Here is a 19885-nt window from a genome sequence, read left to right on the forward strand (position 1 = left end):
GAAGAGAGAAGTTGCTATATCCTGCTCAGCACAAGTCCTTGTCAGGATAAGAAATGTTTGCTTTGTGTTTATGTAAAAAGTCTTGTCTTGTATGATATTGGCTGGGCAGCAGATCTGAAAACCTATCAGGATTTTTAGGCACATGGTTGGAGAGGAACTTGTGCAATTTCCTGCTGTTTCTGACCTTTTGGTAAACAAAAGCCCTTTTGATACTCAAGTAAATTAAAACACCTTTTTTACAAATTAAAAAAACAATTAAAATAGTGATAATTTTTATGTTTTTATCACAGTCTAGGGTTTTTGAGGGGGTTTTCTTGGGGGGGTAGAGTTTCATGTACTTGAGTGTAACTTGCATTTTTGGTCATAAGTAATGGGGACATGCACGATTCCTGTCAGAGCGGCAAAGCACACTTTTTATTTTTATTTTATTTTATTTTTTTTACCATTTATGGATGGATTGTGTTTACTGTTATAACACAAAGGATTGAGTGTCTACCCTTTGTGTTTGAAGTGCAGTGTCAAAACCGCTCAGTCGACTTAACTCCATCTTTTCCTTCCTTGTCAGATTTTTCTATGTGACGTTGGTACATGATGAAGCTGAGAGTGCGTAAAGCTCCTCAGCAGCCGAGCGTAGGCCATCAAACCCACCCGTCCCAGGCCAAAAGGAAACACTGTGAAGTGGAGCCATCGCCGGTGAGAGGTCGAGGCAAAATGCAGAAGAATGAGACAGGCCTGTTCTCCACTATCAAGAAATTCATTCGTGGAAATGCAGTCAAGGTAAACACAGCTTTTTTTTTTTCTTTTTTTTTTGTTTTATGTGCTTCATTCTGTGCTTCATAGTACGGCGCAAGAACACACACAGCTACTTAAAAAAACAAACCAAAAAGCTGATAAAGGGAAGCTGTGTCACGCATGTAACTGTTAGTAGTGTTTTTAGACATCGAAACAGCAGGTTTACAATTATTTTAAGTCTGACTCAAATTACTGATGTCCACACAAAAGTTAGATATTTTTGTCTTAGACTGCCGAAACCTCCTATAGGCTTCAGTGGGTTCGTTAATTTTTTCCACGTTGTTTAGTTTTACAGTTTCCACATAGTGCTAGTTTGCTTGGTTTTTATTTGTTTTTTTTAGTTTTCATTGTAAATTTTTGTTAATATAACACAGGTGATGAATGTCAGGGGCAAGATCTAAAAAGTTCAGAATAGGGATTATAATACAAGCACAGCGTTCATGCTATGCAGGCATGTCAGCCTTAATAAACACATACACTAATGCATCCTAAGGTGTATATTAGTTCTACACAGCCAGGTTTTCTTTGTGTCTGCTGGCTTAACAATACCTTAAACCCCAATCAGAGATAAACTTAAGCTTTCTGCTTGCACGCTCACGTAAAAGGGGCGGCGTTTGCCCACATCGTTTGACTCTTCTGCACAAAAATGGTTCGATTTAGCACCACTCATTCCAATCAGAGACATTTTACTCTGTAAAAAAACATGAAAATATCACAGTAAAATGCAACACTGCTGCTTACAGGAATACAAGAAAATGCAATGCTGCAGAAAATCCCCAGATCTACTGAGTTTCATGATCATTATTAGCATACTGTGGAGTAAAGTCAACATGTTAATATCTTTGCTGTTTTTTTATTTCCGACCAAGCAGCCACACATTAGAGCTTGAAACCTTTAAAATGCATCTATTAAAGCATTAGAGGTTACTCTGTGTGTTTGACTCTGACTCTGTCTCACAACCTAATAAATTAGACTTGGAAATCAGTTTAGTTTGCCACCAGATTAAAGTGAAATCAATTTTATTGATTGAATAGATATCCTGTTTGATAAACGGCCTAATAATGTAACCATAATCAGTTTTCTGGTCTGTGTTTTAGTAACTGAAGTTCCAGCAGTGTAAAACAGGTAGAACAGAATGTAAAAAAAAACATGTAGACATTTTCTGCATCACCAGCTGCATGCAAATGCAGTGACAATGTCACACATTCATTTCAAAGGAGGGCTTCATTTAGTGGTGTTGGGACAGTTTGACTTAACAAGTTGCATTGAGTTGAGTGTTCTCCTTTTGCCTGTCAGTCAAAGCACTTTGCACACTCTGTTTTTACCCCTCAGCCATAAAAAGGTCCATGGGGTTTTGTTGTCTCCCTACTTGGCAGACAAAACTCTGTGTGTGGCATGTGCTCACGCAGGTTTGTGAAAGTGATAACTTGATAATGTGCCATTCATACCATAGGTGCATCTACTATGTTTGAATTTCAGTGATCTCAAGGTCAGAGGTCACTGGGAGTTTAATTTATAAGTGCATCTACTAGGAAGCCGAGGGGTAGCACTGGCAGCTGCCAGTATTGTTATCATTGTTATGTCCTTAGAGGGGTACTACAAAGCAAGTTTAGTGGGTTAGTGAGGTATGTCAGTGCACTGACTTTTAACAGATCATCCTTCAGTTTTCTTCCATTTATTTGATTCATAGTGGTGAGGCAGACTTGAGGCTATCGTAGAGGTCATGGGGTAGAGATGGAGTGTACTCTCGACAGGTTGCCTGTCTATTGCAGGGTTGACCCACACAACCATTGACCGTCACACTCAAACCTGCAGCCAATTTGGAATCACCATTTAACCTAACATGAATGTTTTTGGATTGTGGGGGGAGGCTAGAGTACCCCGAGAGAGCCCACGCAGACACAGAAAAGGCCCCGGGCGGCCAGTGGATTCAAATCTAGAACCTTCTTGTTACGAGGTGGCAGTGCTAACCACTGAGCACCGTTCCGCCCCAGAACAGAAGTCACATTTTTAATCAAATGTCATCACATGCTTGTAAAACATCCACATTGAGAAATTAAAGATGCGCTTTCTGTGGTAATGTCATGGCAACTGCTTTCAGTGCTGCTAAATATATTTTGCATTGCAACATGTTAGCGATTTGCACACTGAAGAAGTTAAAGCTGTGGAAAAATGTAAATTATGTACATTTGTAACTGTGTGTGTCATTTCTTTTTAGGTGGAGCAGGATATTCCTGCCAAGCGGAGTCGTATTGATTGTAATCCCGACGGTGATCTCATTACTTCAACACCACAGACTAGAGGCCTCTCTAATAAATCCGTATCCAGAGTTTGCCGGAAAAGTCCAAATAAAGGTATGACAGACCAGTCTATAGAAGCTGACCATAACAATTCACATATCTTTCATGTATATTCTGCAGTTTTATAGCTGTCTTAAGAACCCTAAAAAATTTACAATAGTGTCAACAAACTAAAACCATGTCCTTTTTCCCCCTCCTTTTTTTTTTCTCTTCTTCAAAAGACACCATGACCTGCCATAGTAAACCAATTAAACCAAACGGTAAACTGGAGGCCCCTGTCGACTCAACGAGCAGCCCAGCACGCACCACCCTCCTTGGAACCATCTTCTCCCCAGTCTTCAACTTTTTCTCACCAGCAACTAAAACTGGTAAGAAAGTCCACAAGTATTCTGTAGCCGATCCACAGGTAATTTAGGCTGAATTAATAAATAATAAATAAATGATAACAAACAATCATGCTGAAATATCATAAACTGAATGGTTTTAGGGGTTTTTTCTGAAGAACCAGCAATATATGACTGAAAGCCACATCTTATTTGTATTCCCTCTGTTAAGCCACTCCTGGCTCTGATTCTCCCGGCCAAGCCATGGAGGCAGAGGAAATCATGAAACAGCTGGACATCGAGCAGGCTGAAGAGATGCCGAGCAGCACTCTCACATCCACCCTCACATCCACCGAGGGCATCGCTCCGTGTCACACTGCTCCGATTTTACCACAGAGGCTCCACATTACCTCCGATACAACCATAGAAGAAGGAGAGATCGTCACTGAAACTGACATGCCCCCGTTAACAGGTACGACCACGCACGTTAGGCCTAATCCTCCTTGAATTTAAAACTTAATTCACATAAACAAGGACAACTTCACAGTAGAGGCTTGTTATTTCTCAGAATCATTGCATTTGAATTTCTCTTAAATCTTATGTGTCTCTGTCAGCTCCTGGGTGTATGCCAGATGGCAGCTATCCACACTCATTACCTGCAGTTCCAGCAGAACCCTCATACGATGAGGACTGGGAAGTTTTCGACCCGTAAGTTAATCAAATTTTTTTTTTCTTTTTTTAAAACAAACTCTAAATTTAATATAAATCCTTTCAGTGTTAATTAAGTAAACATTAATAGACTTGGTGCTAATAGAATAAGTGCTGCATTGTTGTTAAATTTGAGCTTGCACTTTGCGCAGCAAACCCTGTCTTTGTTGAGTTTTGTGGTGTGATTCCACTTGAAATCACATTCAAGGTGACTTTGTATGCTGGTGTTGAGCTTGTTGTGAAACCTTCAGCCACCAGGTGGCAGCAAAACCACACTTTTAAGTCTGTGCATCGCTCTGCGTTTACTTCACTGGAGGATACTGTTTGCTCATCCCCGATTTCCCCCAGTGAAGATTAAATATTCTCTTTGTTTTCCTTTATTTTTTTTATCCAACATCTATAAAAGAAACAGTAAATAAGTTATATTACTATCAAAGGTTCAACTGGGACATTTAAATACTTGTGATTTTTGACTGTTGATATATTTCCTTTTGGTTTCTTTAAATTCGAGGTACTTCTTCATCAAGCACGTGCCTCCGCTGACAGAAGAGCAGTTAACACGCAAACCGGCCCTGCCTTTAAAAACACGCAGCACACCAGAGTTTTCTCTTGTCCTTGATCTGGTAAGCAGCAAAATGTCCCTTATGCTTAAATCTCAAATTAAAATAAAAAAAAAGACTCAAATTAAAGACAACAATAAAATAAAAATAATTTGTTTTTTTCTTCTCTTGCTTCCAGGATGAAACTCTGGTTCATTGTAGTTTGAATGAGCTCGAAGATGCAGCTCTGACATTCCCCGTGCTTTTTCAAGATGTAATATACCAGGTACAGGTTCAGCATCATTCCCCAGTTTAAGAGACTCACTTTTTATGGCTGTTCCTAAACCTTCTGTCTCTTGATCTATTTTTTTTTTTTTTTTAAACCTGCAGGTGTATGTTCGGTTGAGGCCCTTTTTCAGAGAGTTTCTCGAGCGCATGTCTCAGTTGTACGAGGTAAGAGGCATCTTTTGTTAGAGTGCATACGTTTGTTTAGTCTGGCCTCCTCTCAGATTCAGTATTAGTCATTTATTGCTGTCCATTAAAATTTCAGATTATTCTCTTCACTGCTTCAAAGAAGGTCTATGCTGACAAGTTGCTCAACATCCTGGATCCGAAAAAACAGTTAGTAAGGTCAGTGGGAACGTGCATCCAAAGATGAACTCTGCCTGCTTTGTAAGATGTCTGTTAGCTGTAGAGTAAGAGAGGAAATGAACAGGATACAAACCTGTATTCATTCCATCAGAGTTCACCAGCTTTATTCTGTAGTCATCCCTAGGAGAAGATCCAAGATGAACATTTAAAATATCGCTCTTGACACAGGAAAAAAAAAAGGAACTTCCTTGATTTTTATACCAGGTGTACTATCCAGTATTCAAGTTCTTCGTGTTTCCTTTTCCAGTAAAACTAACAGCAGGTTTTCTTTACTGGAAAAGCACTAAAGCTCCTCCCCCTTCCTGATTGTGTTGATTTTGTAAACAAATCCTTTGAAGATTTGTGTTTGGACTTCTCAGCAAGCTCCGTTGTTGTTTAGAAGAGGTTCAGTTTATCAGGCAACCAGCTTGGTTGTGTGTCGCTCCTAAGCAGAGCCTATGCACAGCTCTGGAGAGTCATGAGGGGAAAAAAATCAGTATTCCCCAACTAGTAAGGCTTCTGGCTGTTTCGTGTATCTGAACGGCAGCAAAACTTTGAGCTCCGATCTTTACATCCTCTAATTGCACCTACACCGCAGCTAAAGCCACTCTTTTATTAGCACTTGCTCCGACCCAGCCAGTCAGGATGCTGATTAAACATGGACCTAAACCTAAAAAAGCCAGAAAGGATGTATCAGATGACGATGTTAGCAACGAACTCCAAACCGAGAAGATGGAAGAAGCTAGCGCCCAACAGACCAAGACTAGTGTTCTGGCCGCAATTGAGTTGCAAGTGATTATTGGGGTTGCTGGTAGTCGCTGGAAAAACAGTTGCTTAAGGTCCAGTCACACAGGTTTGCAGAGTGGTTAGTAACTCCCTGGCAACAACCTGTTGCTAGCATAAATGTGCATTCCCCAACTGATTGGCAAAACCCTCTTTGTGATTGCTTTGGCAGCTGCAGTTGTAGTTTGCATGGAAGTTATGGACCTCTCTACAAATGCTGTTCAGCAGCTCTGCTGGCTGTAGTGAAGCTGTGAAAAGTGTAACACAAACCAGAAATTGAGATCATGTTGCCTTCAAAATAAAAGTTTGAAGGCAATGTTGCCTGTAGCACTGAGCCACAAATCATATTTTAAAGACTTTCTCCAATTCTAGTTAGTGTTGCACTTTTCACCATTTTGCTATTGCTGGACTTGCTTGGACTAAATCTCTTTTTTGCAAATATTATGTATCAAAATAGTGTCTTGTCAATCACGAGTTGTTAGCCAGTAAGCATGCAGTTTCCCAGTCATACCCACCTTGCATTGGTATTTTGGCAAACTGATGGTGGGTGTCATTCATTTATTTATTTATGATTAATGTTTGAAGGTCATCACTTGCACATAAACATGCAGCGTATATCATTTTTCTCACTCATTCAAGCACAACCAGCATTACTGATTTGGTCCTCTCAGCGTGTCCAGTGTTTCATGAATATATTATTCTGAAAGCACCATTCACTCCCTTTTCATTGTTTCAAACAAACCAATCTGAAATGCCTGTCGGGACGCTTGCATTTGTTTTTTTTCATGAAACATTTATTAATTTCTTTTCCTTCTGTCACCTTACCGCCAACCTCGGGACAAATGCACAGTGTAAATCATTTGACCCTTTGAATTTTTCTGTAAGCATCATTAACTTCACCAGAGCTCTTCTTCCTTTGGTGTTATTTTCTCGGAATAAATCTGTCATGCTGCATTTTTCTTTTTTGCTTTCTTTCTTTTAGACATAGACTATTTCGTGAGCACTGTGTGTGCGTTCAAGGAAATTACATTAAAGACCTAAACATTCTCGGGCGGGATCTTTCCAAAACTGTAATAATCGACAACTCACCCCAAGCCTTTGCTTATCAGGTAAAGTTCTTACACCAGAAATTATTTTATTATTAGTTGTTTATTTGTTTTTTTTAAATGAATGAATTCATTTTAAACTGCACTTTTATCCATGATTTTGTGTCACATTGATCTAAACACGCGTTTTTGTTTCTTTCAGCTTTCCAATGGAATCCCCATTGAGAGCTGGTTTGTGGATAGAAATGACAACGAGCTTCTAAAGCTTATTCCTTTCCTCGAGAAACTTGTGGAGCTGGTATGTACTTGGACTTGTAAATATTTGCATCTGTGCATTCACACCAGTGGAAAATAACCACAGCTGGCAGTCTGCTGTCACTGTTCCACCCACTCTTCACCACACGCAGAGTTAGCTGTGTAATAAACTTACCAGTTTTATATTTAGTGTTGCTAATAGAGAACATATAAACAAATATGTGTAAATTATTTAAACAAACCAGTTAAGTTTCTTACTTTGCTACTGATTCATTTAACTGAGTTTCAGTCTGTATATCTGCATTGGTTCATGGTTTGAAAACCACTGCACTGTACCAACAAAATGCTGCGTATGGCTGCTGAAATCGCAAATTTTGATTGGCTAGAAAGCTGTAGTCTAACTCTTGGTTAGATAACAGCTGTCAGTCAGCTGTCAATGGCTTAATTTGGTGCCAGGTTTAGTTTTGTGACCAATGCATTTAACCACAAAAAAGGGAAGTGTCAACTCAGTCAACAACGCTCACATTTTAATATTAGATTTTTTTTTCAAAGCTTTGTAAGTGTATAAACCCAGTCAGCAAAGAGAAGGTGGTCTGAGAGGAAGTGCAACCAAAAAAGAGCAGAAAGTAAAATGGTGCAGAGAAGTTTTAGGTAATGTGAGTAAAGCAGAGGAAGACGGACGTGAGAGGCAAACATTGCTATTAACACAGCACTGTGTAACATTAACTCTGCTGGATTGACATGCTCAGTAATATCATGATTAGAGCTGGGCAATAAAACGATAACATTATCATGCAAAAGGTTTACTCAATAGTGATATCAAACATGGTCGGTATAAAATTGATAGAGCTCACTCCATCCATGTTTTGACGGACAACACAAAAGGCCATTGACAATAAGTAGTGCCAAGACAGTCATGTGGGTAGAATAACATCAAAGCCACACAGGTTGGGTTGACGTACACGGGGTAGGAGAGACAGCCGGCAGCAGCACATGAGCTTATATTTGGGCTGCTACACGCATTGCGCTAAAAGCTCGGGCAAGGTAAAAGACGACATGGCAACAGAAAATGAAAACTCAGAATAGAGTAGCGTTCGCTCCAACACTGCAAACTGTGTTGAAAGCAGGTTTCCACAAAGGCCAGGTGACAAGGCATGATGCCAGTAAGCAGAGTCAAAAATGTCAGATTTAAGAAGCTGATTAGAGAAACTGAGCCTGTTACTAACTTCGTGGCTATAAACGTTTCTCTCAGACGACTTTATCCTGCTACATGTGGAGAGAAGAGGGAGAGATGAACAGCTTTTTACTACCACAGCGGATTAGTGGTGGAACGAGTCACACATCTGATCCATGACTGAGGTCTAAGGAGCTTGGAAAGAAAAAAGTGTCTGGACTTCTTTAAGTTGCTTGAAGACGTTTCACCTAGCCCCACCTTATCCTGTAATTTACTGAGGTCAGATGGCCCAGGCTGTGAGTGGGCATTAAAGCGTCTGGCGTCTCATTAGGGGGTCCATTGTCCCTCTTCAGGGGGACACTCCCACAGGGCTTAAATCTGGGACTCTCCACCATTTGACCCTAGAACTGAAGAAGCTTCTTGGATGAGAGGTGAAACGTCTTCAAGCAACTTAAAGAACTCCAGACGCCTTTTTCTTTCCAAGCTCCTTAGACTACAATGACCTGGATGACTGAGAACCTTCACAGACATCCATGACTGAGACTCCCATTGATACAAAAGTAGAACACAATTGAGTGTTAGTTTTGCTTATGTTCTCCTTTTATGTATATTTGAAAGTTTTTAAAAATTTGTACTGATACGTTTAGTATTTTCGGTTTGTGGAGTTAAAATGCTTTACCTCTATACTGTATTTATTACATTTTTTGTTGTAATAGCTGCTTTATTTTTTTGGACCTGACCAAAGAATTTAGTGTTGCAGTTCGTTTTTGTTCTTCTGTAACACTTGAAGGTTTTTCCTTGTCAGAAAACCCATGTCACATATTTAAAATACAATTGCACAATGTAGCAGCGCATTTATCATGTTCAACGGCTCAATCGTAAATTTTAACATCTCATTTTGGTGTAAAAGGGAACCTTTGAACTTTACGGAAGTAGGGATTTTAATTTTAACGTGATATCAGTATCAACTGAAAATATTAGCAGCCCAGCTCTAAACACATTGCATTTAGTGAAAGTTTGTCTTTACTTGTTTCTCGTGCAGAGAAGAAGACATCCTGAATGTGTGATCAAAATGAAATTTTAATAATCTACAGTTTTTAAATCAGTCTCACCTTGTCTGTCTCGTCCCAGAATGAAGACGTCAGACCGCACATCCGAGAGCGGTTTCGTTTGCACGACCTCCTCCCTCCAGACTGAGGTGCTAATGTTCATTTACAAGATTGCAGTGGAAGAAGGAAAAAACAAATGGACTCATAGAAGGATGTCTTCAGTGGATTCAGCTCTGAATGGCAGTGTTACATACACAACATTGCCATTATTATAATTTTTTTAAGTCGTACAAAAAAAGAAAAAATGAAAATTATGCTCGAGTCCACAAAAAAGTCCTGGATGTTTATACACACACACACACACACACACACACACACACACACACACACACACACACACACACAGTGAAGGCAGACTCAGAGCAGAGGTTTCTTAGCTCACTTGTTTTCAGTGCGACCTTGCAGACGGCCTCCTGGAAGGTATTTTGTCATTTGACAAAACTGAATGTCACAGTGTTGGATTACAAGGACATTGTTGGTTTCCTCCTGACCTCCAGTGGCCAGTCAAACCTGTAAAATATTCACTCTATTTGCCTGTAAATATATGTACATAATTGTTTTGTTTTTTTGTTTGTTTGTTTTTCTCTTGAGGTTTTTAAGTCCTTTTAGTTTCACTTCAGATTTTAGTATGTTCTCTGACTCGGTTGCTTTTTTCTTTTTTAACTGATAAAATGTTGTTTTGTTTGAACTTGTTGATAAGCAGCTGCTTTTCTGTTGTATGCCTGCATAATTCCTGTGATGCTTTACTCCATTACATGCAGTCGTCTCTTATAAGGTGCAGTTTAAAGAAAAAAAAAAAAAAGGAAGAAGAAAAGAAATGAGTGTCTTTGGGAGGAAAAATGTTTCTGAAATAATATTTTAAAGCTATGAAATGTAAGATAGACTAGGGTCTCAAATGAATACCAACCCATAATGGCCGAATCTTAATTTTGGAGATTTTTATTTAAGAGTCCGCTTCTGGTTGCGACATTTTGATCGTCCTCTTTGACAGGAGGGGTGGGTGGGAGGGTGGGGTTCAGGCATCTTGCACTTTGACATCCAGCCCTTTGTAAGTTGATGTAAACTCTTGTCACTTTTCTACACAGGTCTGTATCGCCTAAATTTGTTATGTGGGGGGAAAATGAAATTGTAGCACCAGCAAATTGCCAACATGTTTGCTTTGAATCTTCTTTTCCAAGACGTCTTGTATGTGGGATCTTTGATGTAGGAGTCACGAGTTTTATTGACTTATTGAATGATCACTCCTGGTGTATTCAGTGTTACTCAATGGTTTCCTTGAAAATAAATACATTTTTATACGACACAAGGCTTCCTAGCAGTAACTGTAATTTTAGTTTGTTCAGCAACACTTTTTTTTTAAGATTTATTTTTAAAGTGAAGACAGCTTGCAGGATTATGCAAATTGATACAGAGGTGGACGAGTGAATGTGGAGATGCTCCTCTGGGATCAGTGCAACAGGAAAGAGGAGCAGGAGTTCTTTGGTTTGCTTTTTCTGATCAAAGCATCATTTTGATACTTAAAACTGTCTTTTTTTTTATTTGTTATTTAAACTTTATTTTGTTTCCTAGACCTCATCAGATGACATAACCTTTAATGTTTTTGAAGGTTATGGGGACTAGACGGGGCATATTTATCCTATATGGGCTTCTCTCCTTTGGCTATGTCAACGACTAAGCAGTAGGACATGAGGACTAATGTGTAAAAAGATTTAATTGAATAATTTAAAATTAAGTGAGAGAAATAGCAGCTAACGTTAGCTAGCTGGCGTATTATTTAAAGAGGAAGAATAAAATTATTAGTATTATTAAAAATAATAAACCTGTGGCTCTCTTTCACTTTTGTCCTGTCTTCCTCCCCAACTGGTCTCTCAGATGGCCACCCCTCCCCGATCCTGGTTCTGCCAGAGGTTTCTTCTTGTTAGAAGGGATTTTTTTTCCCTTCCCACTGTTTCCAAATGCTTGCTCATAGGGGGGTCATCTGATTGCTGGGGTTTTATCTGCATTACTGTAGGGTCTTTACCTTCCTTTTGTAATGCACCTTGTGTGCATTATGTCTAGCCTCTTCATATTTTTTTAAATTGTAGTTTTATCTTCCTTTGTTAAATTGTTTCTCTGCACTCAGTAAACCTGGACGTGTTTCCAATTCGCTATGTTTCTCGTTTGTGGACCATCATACTAACAGTTCGTATGGATCCAAATGAACATAGAGCATATTAAGAGCCAAAGCTAAAGAAATCCTTTTCTGTCCTCCAGGATTTTACACAGAACATTTCCTCAAAGTAAAGTCATTAAATATCTCTTGTGGCTGGGGTTATTGTGGGCCTTTTTTTCATTCAAAAATTGAATAAAAAGTAATGCAAAACGGGTTTAATATCCAAAGCGGCTAATTTTAATATGTTAACTGCAGCATAAACTACAATAACACAAAACAATTTACCTTTTTGTGACTTGCCGAGGAGTAAGTATGTTTCTGCAGCAGTTTGTCCTACTTTTAAGCAGATGTTTCCCTCTTCAAAAGGAAAGAAATGACATACAGCAGCTGCAATGTCAACTGACAGACACCCAGTGAGTGCGGCCATATTTTACTGGCATGCACACAACCTGCGAGATTTTTCATTCAGCTAAGAACCTTGTGAGGCGTCCGGATGAGATAACCTGCTGATTTGTTAAACCCTTTGTTCTTTTGGGAAATGGGACATTATCTGATTACAGGTGCACACCGAATTGGCCCTTTCAGAGGTCATGTGACTCCGAATTCACCTTCATCCGAGTTTATCTAACAATGTTCGGACGGAAGACTTGTTTCAAAACAAAATCGCACTGTTGATAGCGTGGAGATAAGACGTGGGGATAATTAACCGTATATTTTAGACTAAATCCATCCATCTATTGGCTGGTGGTGGTGGGAGGAGGTTGTGGCTCATAAACTACGAAGCATGTGGTGTGACAATGCCGGGGTGCCCGGGGATATAAAAGGTGCAGACAGGCGCTCTCCCCTCAGGATAACGTCAGGTCTATCAACGATGCTGATGCTGCTATTTCTCAGTGCGCTGTTGGGGGTGTTCGGGTTGGAGAAAGCGTCCCCCGTGGACACCCAGCAGCTTCGGGCCCTTCAGTGCCCGCCCTGCGAGCGGATACACTGCTCTTCCCGGCGGGCGCTGAAGCTCCAGTGTAAAGGGGGCGTGACGACGGGTGTCTGCGGATGCTGCCCCGTGTGCGCCAAGACGGAGGGGGAGACCTGCGGGGGGACGTGGGACTACCTGGGGAAGTGCGACGAGGGGCTGGTGTGCGTTTTTCAGGACTCAGCAGCTGCCAAACCAGACGCAGAACGCAAAGGGATCTGCAAAGCAGGTGAGATTGTAACCATTACTCTAAAATGATGACAAGCAGCCACTGCGCATCAGATCCACGGGTGATGCTTTAATCACTGGTGAAATGCAATAGTGGGGAAATGAAAAGTTTTACAGCAGCACAAAAGAGTTATCGAGTTGTTCTGATTTATTCACATGTACAGAAACCATCATGCTAATTAAAAGAAGGCTCTGTAAGCAAGAATGCAATATTTAACTCTTCCTTCTGGAAATAAAGTTGGCGGGAACTACAAAGGCGCTAAAATCTTCTCTAAACGCGTAAAATGCACTTGGTGAGATTCTTTGACTGTAAGTCTGTGTAGTGGGAATGGTGCTGGTGCGGTAAAATCTGGTTTATGAGCTGTGAAGACTGATAGTGTGGTCAAGGCTTCCTTTGAATCAAAGGTTCCTCAGCCATAATTACTCATCTTATCTGTCCCCGATGAAAAGAAGTGTCACCGTTATCAATACGATATCAGACCTTTTACAGTTTTCCTGTCTTTTTTTAAAGTCGGAGTCCACAATGCGGGACTCTCATTCGTAATTTCTTTAAATCTGTGTAGTGATTGAACAGCTGGATGCAGAGAGCTGCCAACCAGAGTGCACCAAGGAGTACTGCCAGGCCAACCCCTCTGCAATCTGCTCTGCCAGGTGAGCCCCCTCTCCATCCTCTTAATGCCACGTTGTTTTTGTTGTTTTTAGCAATAATCAGAATTTCCTCGTCTGTAGGTCTACATCTCTGCAGAATAAAGAGTGCCAGGGCTCCTGCCAGCACACGTCCTGCTCCAGCTGTCTGCTGCTGAGGCGTCCATCGTGCTCTCAGACCTGCGCCCCGTCCGATTCCACCTGTCTGCAACACTTTGGGAAGTGTGTGCACAATCACCTGACTGCACCTCACAGTCCCATATGCCACAACAACCTCCAGGTAAGGAAAAACAATAATAATAAAAACCAAACTTCTCCCTGTTTTTTCTTTTTTTTTTTCTTCATTGCGCTCTGAATCCAACACGGTCTTTTTTTCTCTTTGCAGAGTAACTGCGAAGGGCATTTTGTGTGCTTGATCCCGGACTGTCCGAGCTCATCCAGCTAAGAAGAAACCAAGAGGAACACTTGTAGCAAAATGTGAAGAAAGGCAGCTATGTTTAAACCCTGTGAATATCTCAAAACTACTTACAATTACTTTTCGCCCCCTGCAATTTAAATCAAGATTAAAACCTTCTACTTTTTTAAATTCTATACCATCATGTATTGACTTTGCTCTATTTATTTATGGGGATTACCAGGCTGGATCTGCACTACTCTAGCTGTTAATTAATGCTGTCCAGTGATGTGCATTGCTTTATATGACGTTAGACAGTTGGCATAATCACTGTTTGTTTTTACGTGTTTTCTTGTATCTTATATGAACTTGTGTGTCACCATAAGTGTTTAATTCATGTACCACAACATGAAAACCTACCTGCTAAGTAAACATATGTCAGATTCTCTCTGTCACCTGTGTGTCAATTATTTAATTAGATCTCAAATTACTGGATATCATTACCAGTGAATGAATATTCTAATCCATATTCTTACAGTTTCAGCTATAAAATACAAATGCAGTAAACACATTATTTATAAAACACAAACTAACACAATACTTTACAAACAACCTGCAGTTTTTGGCCAGACCAGTAAATCCACTGCATAAAAAGAGCCCACAAACATGTGATAGATCTGTATCAGTCAGTCTACTGCCATAAAATATACTGACCAGCCACTTTATTAGGTACACTATACTAATACTGCTTTGGACCCACTTTTAGTTAATACCAATGTAATTCTTTATAGCACAGATTTGACAAGATGCTGCAATTATTCCTGAACTCATTGTCATGCTCTTAAGCAGTTTGAGATGATGTGAGGTTTCTGAAACGGAGCTTTATTATGTTGGAAAGAGCCATCAGGAGATTGGTGCACTGTGATTATAAAGGGATGGACATGAGCAGCAGGAGTACCTGGTAGGCTATGGCATTTAAAAATGCTCAAAGTGTGCTGAGAAAACATCAAATCACCACCAGCTTCAACTGTTGATCCAACTCAGGATGGATTCATGATTTATTTGTGAGGTTTATGCCAAATTTTGACCCTACCATACGAGCGCTGAGATACTCAGAGCAAATTCACTTCCTCCTTCTAACGCTTGATTTGAACTTCAGCAGGTCATCTTGACCAAGCAGGGTAAAGACAACCTGCTCCATGTGGTTGGTGTCATGTGATTGGCTGATTAGATATTGGTGTTAACGAGCAGCTGAACAAGTATACCTAATGATTGCAATGAATGTACATTGCAATCAACAGATAAAAGCAAAAATAACAACAAAAAGAGATTTTACTTCTTTATCAAACAAGTTTCTGAGGTGTTTGAATGCTTTCCACACCTTTTCACTTGTGTGTAGCAATGCTTGCAGCAAGGCATCATGTATAGCAAAACATTTTATATAAGACATCATTATTTTCCTGCTTTGCAAAACCATCCACTGGACTGTGTTGGACGTTTAAATCACGCTTAAAAACTCGCCTGTTCCATCTAGCTTTTGAAGCAAATTAGTTTGGACTTCCACCTGGTCTGCATTTGTGCTATGTAACTGTAACTGTCACTGTAACTATAATTGTTTTAACTGTTTTTGTTGCTTTTTGTTGTAATCTGCTTGGCTACCTTGTAGGAAGCACTTTGATGGACACTGACCTTTTTAAATGTGCTATAGAAATAAAAATATTGATTGATTGATTGTACTCTCTGACAGGTCTGCTCTGCCCTCAATCTGTAAGTGAGGGTTTTGGCGTTTTGGAGCAAATGTTGGCAAAGATAACAAACATCATACCTGACTGCAGACCTGCCTCAAGTTCAGTCCTGCACAATACACGTCTTTTACAGGGAAATATTAAATTGTGAAAGCATGAATTTTTTTTATGAAGAAAACAAAGTGCGAGGCACAAACATTTAGTGGAATAATACAGATTCCCTCTCTTCTGATTGCTTCTCATTTTGGGAGTTTTTTCCTGATAAACAAGTTGAGCTCCCTCTACGGCTGCCGCCCCCCTCACAGTTGATGGTTATTGAATAACAGACAGTTTATGAGGCAGCAATAATGAAGCCTGTACATAAAGGGAATAAAGTGTGGACCAACAATGGGCAGTTTGTTCTGTGGCCTTCAAATGTGAGCCATTTCAGATGAACAGAAGCAGTTTATCTGAAGGATTTCGCAAGACGGGAATGGTTTTTAAACCAAAACAATGGCCTGCAATGTCTTTCATCTTCTTTCAAACTTGTTAGTAAGCTGCATCCGTGACGTAACGAGACATCGGAATAATATCTGATGTTTAATTAAAGTACAGAGATTTGTGCAGCATAACAAGTACACCTGAGGAAACGAAAACTAAGACTGAAAGCACTGTGCCATCGCTTATTTATGAGTAAATGAAATTATTTATTGACACAAAGTGTTCTCCTGGTTGTCTTCATTTCTTAATGAGAACCCCGATTTAAGCGAAAGTCTTGCTTTACATCGTTGCTCCACAAAACCAAACAAAAAAATTCTCTTTTGCGCGTTTCTCGGGCTGTTCATACACACACATCAGCACATCGGGTATCTATTAGGAAAACAGGATCGGTCACCAAAGCAGGCCGCCTGTGTTATCAAACCCATATATCACTCTCACTTTTTTCTTACTGATAAAGTACCACAGTTAAAAGAGGACTGTCTATGTGCCAGCAGTAATAAATTTGCCCCTGTTAGAGGTAACCCATGTTTGAATGCAACACGAAAAGCTGAGAACAATAGAAACGACGCACTGTTCGAAAGAGGTGCCTCGCACTGTAAACACTGTTTACATTAGAGATGTTAGTATTTCAAATTCATTTTAACCTGATGCTTTAACACTTTTTTTATGCTGTATGGAAAAAAAAGCATGTGCACTGTGAAAGATTTTGAGCCACCCCTCACTTTTTTATATTTTGTTATCAATATGGGACATAAGTGCAATCATTTATCAAAATGTGCAAAAATACATAGACGTACAGCACCAAGACACAGGGAATAAAAGTCATTATTTCCTGGGCCACCTTTATAGTTAGCTCAGTCCATGACTGATAGTGCTTTATTGTACGTTTTTCTATCCAGGTGCGCTGTTACTGCAGTGGCACTGCGTTTGTGATCGATGTCATGCTGAAGAAATGAGACACACTCCAGATGGTGGATCAAATCTGGTTTCAATTTAGAAATTTTAACAAGACCTCCAACAACACTGGCTGAAATGCAGCCGTGACAGAGCCGCTGCCGTGTCTTACAGATAGCTGAAACTCACGGTTGTACCTTTCTACTGACCTCCATACATACTGACAATGATTTGAACCAAGCCGCTGATTTTCAGTCCACCTCTTGTGTAATTTAACGTCCCCATTTTCCTTCCTTCAGAATGGCCTCATGACAGCCAACCTTCCACTGAGAGTATTTCTGATCAGGCTTCAATGAACAGTAGATGGATCAGCTGAAGGGCCAGTTGCATCTCTCAGATCCTGTGTCTGGTCTTTGCTGGAATTGTTTCATATTTCTTAAGGACATGACTCTCAGATACTGTTCATCTGCATTAGAGGGTTTGTTTGTTTGTTTTTTAGGTCTGCCACTTCTTCTTTTGTCATCCACATCTCCAGTTTCCTCAAATTTTTAAGAACATATATCGAAAGATTCCAAGTTTTTAGCTACTGTAGACATGAAACTGTCATTCCACGAGTTAGGTACCTTTTTTTTATGTTTTGATGATTCAGAGATCAGTGGTTTTAGATGACAACCCTGAATATCTACTGATCCATACTACAACGCCGCAGTCCCCAAAACCGAATGTATACATTAAAATAAAAACCACTATATTTGATCTACACTTAAAAACAAAAGATTTAAAAACATCCCAATTTATTAATTTCCAAAATACAGACAATGACAATCTTAAGAATTTAAAAGTGGAATTTCAGTTTATCAATAAGGCCAGAAAAACTGATTAGTGATAATAATGGCTCAGTTAACGAGGAGTTCGCTGCACATCAAACCAGAGAGAGAAAACCAAAACACACTGATTATTTAAACAGGATGATCTCCGTCGTTGTGTCCTCGGAGGACTGAAACAACACAGTAACAGAGATTAACTATAAAACTGATTATTTACTGAATCATTCAAACTCAAGGAGCAACACTGCAATTGTCTTAAAATCAACAAAGATCTTCATACAGATTTCATTAAAATCAATACATAACAAGATTCCCATCTGAAACGATATGTTATCTTGCATTTACAGTAATGATGACTATATTACATTACATATTGCAAACAAAGCAAAGAACTATAAGAGAAAACAGTAGAAAGGTGCATAAAACTCTTCTTCTCATGCCTTCAGCCAACATCTTGGCAGGAAGGCACTGTGGATTAGAAACATCCATGCCATGTGTCCTGTTGTCGTTTCACCTGAATAGTCTGTTCCAAAAGGATACAAAGGTGTTGGAGTTTAAGGCACCGATGAATACGAGCAGCAGAAGGTAGAGACTCATCATGATGGCAAAATGGTGTCTGAGGAGCCACGAGCGGCTGCGGGAATGTCTGAGGAAGAAAAACAGAAAAGCACGGTGACCATCAGCACAGAAGAGCGAGCTATCAAACCTCGGGATGAAAACAAGCAAACATTTTCATTTTCTTTCATGCTATTGATTATTTATCTGTCAGTTCTCTTAACCACTCATTAAATGAGGGTCACAGCGGAGCTGGAGCCAATCTGACATTGGGCAAGAGGTAAAGTACACCTTGGATCTGGACCCTGTTTTATTTTATTTTATTTCAAGTGGCTACTCGCGTCCATCCAGCTCTGGGTTTAAGAAGAGATGCCTACACCACTCCTGGTCCAGCCACCTCCTCTAGCTCTGTGGCATTCCCAAGACAGCCAATAGAAAAAATACTGCCAGAATGTCCTGGGTCCATCCTGGGATCGCCTCCTGGGTAGACATGCCTGAAACACCTCACATAGGAGGCACCCAGGAAGCATCCACCACATCAACTGGAGGAGTAGCAGCTCTACAATGAAGTTCACTCTAAGGCCAAGCCCAGATACTCTTCAAAGGAAAGTTGTCTCTACTCAACACTATACTCTCTTTTATTTAATCTGAATTAGTAAATGAATGAGTAAAATAGATAAAAACAAGTTTAAAAAATTGTATTCTGCTTCTCTTCTTTGCTCTTAGTGGGCTGTAATCAGATTACTGAGACTGCGTGCTGGAGGACATTCAAATAAATGTGACCTTTCCACAACTTTCACATTGAATTTCTGATTTGTCAGCCAATCCTGTTCTGTATGAAAGCATTTTTAGGTCTAATGTTGCCTATTCACCAGTACACAAAAGCAAACTGCATCATTTGTCCCAGAAAAGTCTTACCTGGACAGGTGCCTCTGCTGAGAGTAAACAAGCAGGTACTTGACTCGTAAAAGCTGATTATTGGTGACTACAAAGTATTTATGTGGTACATCCCCTCCTTCACTGTTCTTTGCCCTCGAGCGCTGGCGGTCTACAACTTCAGAATCTGAAATGAAAAATGAGCGGAAGGCTTTAATAGGTTCTGATTTAAAGAGCAATAAGCAGGTAGAACATTCCTGGAAAGATTTATGCAGTTACTGAGTGTTTTGAGAGGCATAAAGGTCCGAAATAAATTCAAGACAAAGTGTAGGCCACTTTATTTTTACCCACAACGTGTCATATTACATCATATAAGAGCATTATCGCTGCCACGAGTACTCTCTGCAGTACTTTGTGACTCCCTGAATTGGTATTTTTGGTGGTGGTGGTGGTGGTGGTG

At 39.9% G+C, this 19885-nt stretch overlaps 2 protein-coding genes across 3 annotated transcripts in view; one reads left to right on the forward strand and one right to left on the reverse strand.

Annotated features, from left to right (window-relative positions):
* The window catches only part of ctdspl2a (CTD (carboxy-terminal domain, RNA polymerase II, polypeptide A) small phosphatase like 2a), a 12759-nt gene extending 1799 nt beyond the window's left edge, over positions 1 to 10960 (forward strand). For both annotated transcript variants that reach the window (XM_005728025.1, XM_005728026.2), the window contains exons 2-13: positions 566 to 777; positions 3011 to 3146; positions 3314 to 3460; positions 3648 to 3887; positions 4030 to 4123; positions 4635 to 4746; positions 4862 to 4948; positions 5053 to 5115; positions 5213 to 5292; positions 7058 to 7184; positions 7324 to 7419; positions 9682 to 10960. In XM_005728025.1, the coding sequence (XP_005728082.1) occupies positions 589 to 777; positions 3011 to 3146; positions 3314 to 3460; positions 3648 to 3887; positions 4030 to 4123; positions 4635 to 4746; positions 4862 to 4948; positions 5053 to 5115; positions 5213 to 5292; positions 7058 to 7184; positions 7324 to 7419; positions 9682 to 9747 (1437 nt within the window). In that variant the 5' untranslated portion in view covers positions 566 to 588 and the 3' untranslated portion in view covers positions 9748 to 10960. The remainder of the gene's footprint in view (positions 1 to 565; positions 778 to 3010; positions 3147 to 3313; positions 3461 to 3647; positions 3888 to 4029; positions 4124 to 4634; positions 4747 to 4861; positions 4949 to 5052; positions 5116 to 5212; positions 5293 to 7057; positions 7185 to 7323; positions 7420 to 9681) is intronic.
* Positions 10961 to 17944: 6984 nt separating this feature from the next.
* Positions 17945 to 19885, reverse strand: part of parp16 (poly (ADP-ribose) polymerase family, member 16) — a 6144-nt gene continuing 4203 nt past the window's right edge. The window contains exons 6-7 of the mRNA XM_005728027.1: positions 19468 to 19612; positions 17945 to 18640 (exon numbers count right to left, since the gene is read on the reverse strand). Of these exons, the coding sequence (XP_005728084.1) occupies positions 18505 to 18640; positions 19468 to 19612 (281 nt within the window). The 3' untranslated portion in view covers positions 17945 to 18504. The remainder of the gene's footprint in view (positions 18641 to 19467; positions 19613 to 19885) is intronic.

This window comes from Pundamilia nyererei, unplaced genomic scaffold, assembly GCF_000239375.1.
Source record: "Pundamilia nyererei isolate P.nyererei 1_Seehausen unplaced genomic scaffold, PunNye1.0 scaffold00027, whole genome shotgun sequence".
NCBI lineage: Eukaryota > Metazoa > Chordata > Actinopteri > Cichliformes > Cichlidae > Pundamilia > Pundamilia nyererei.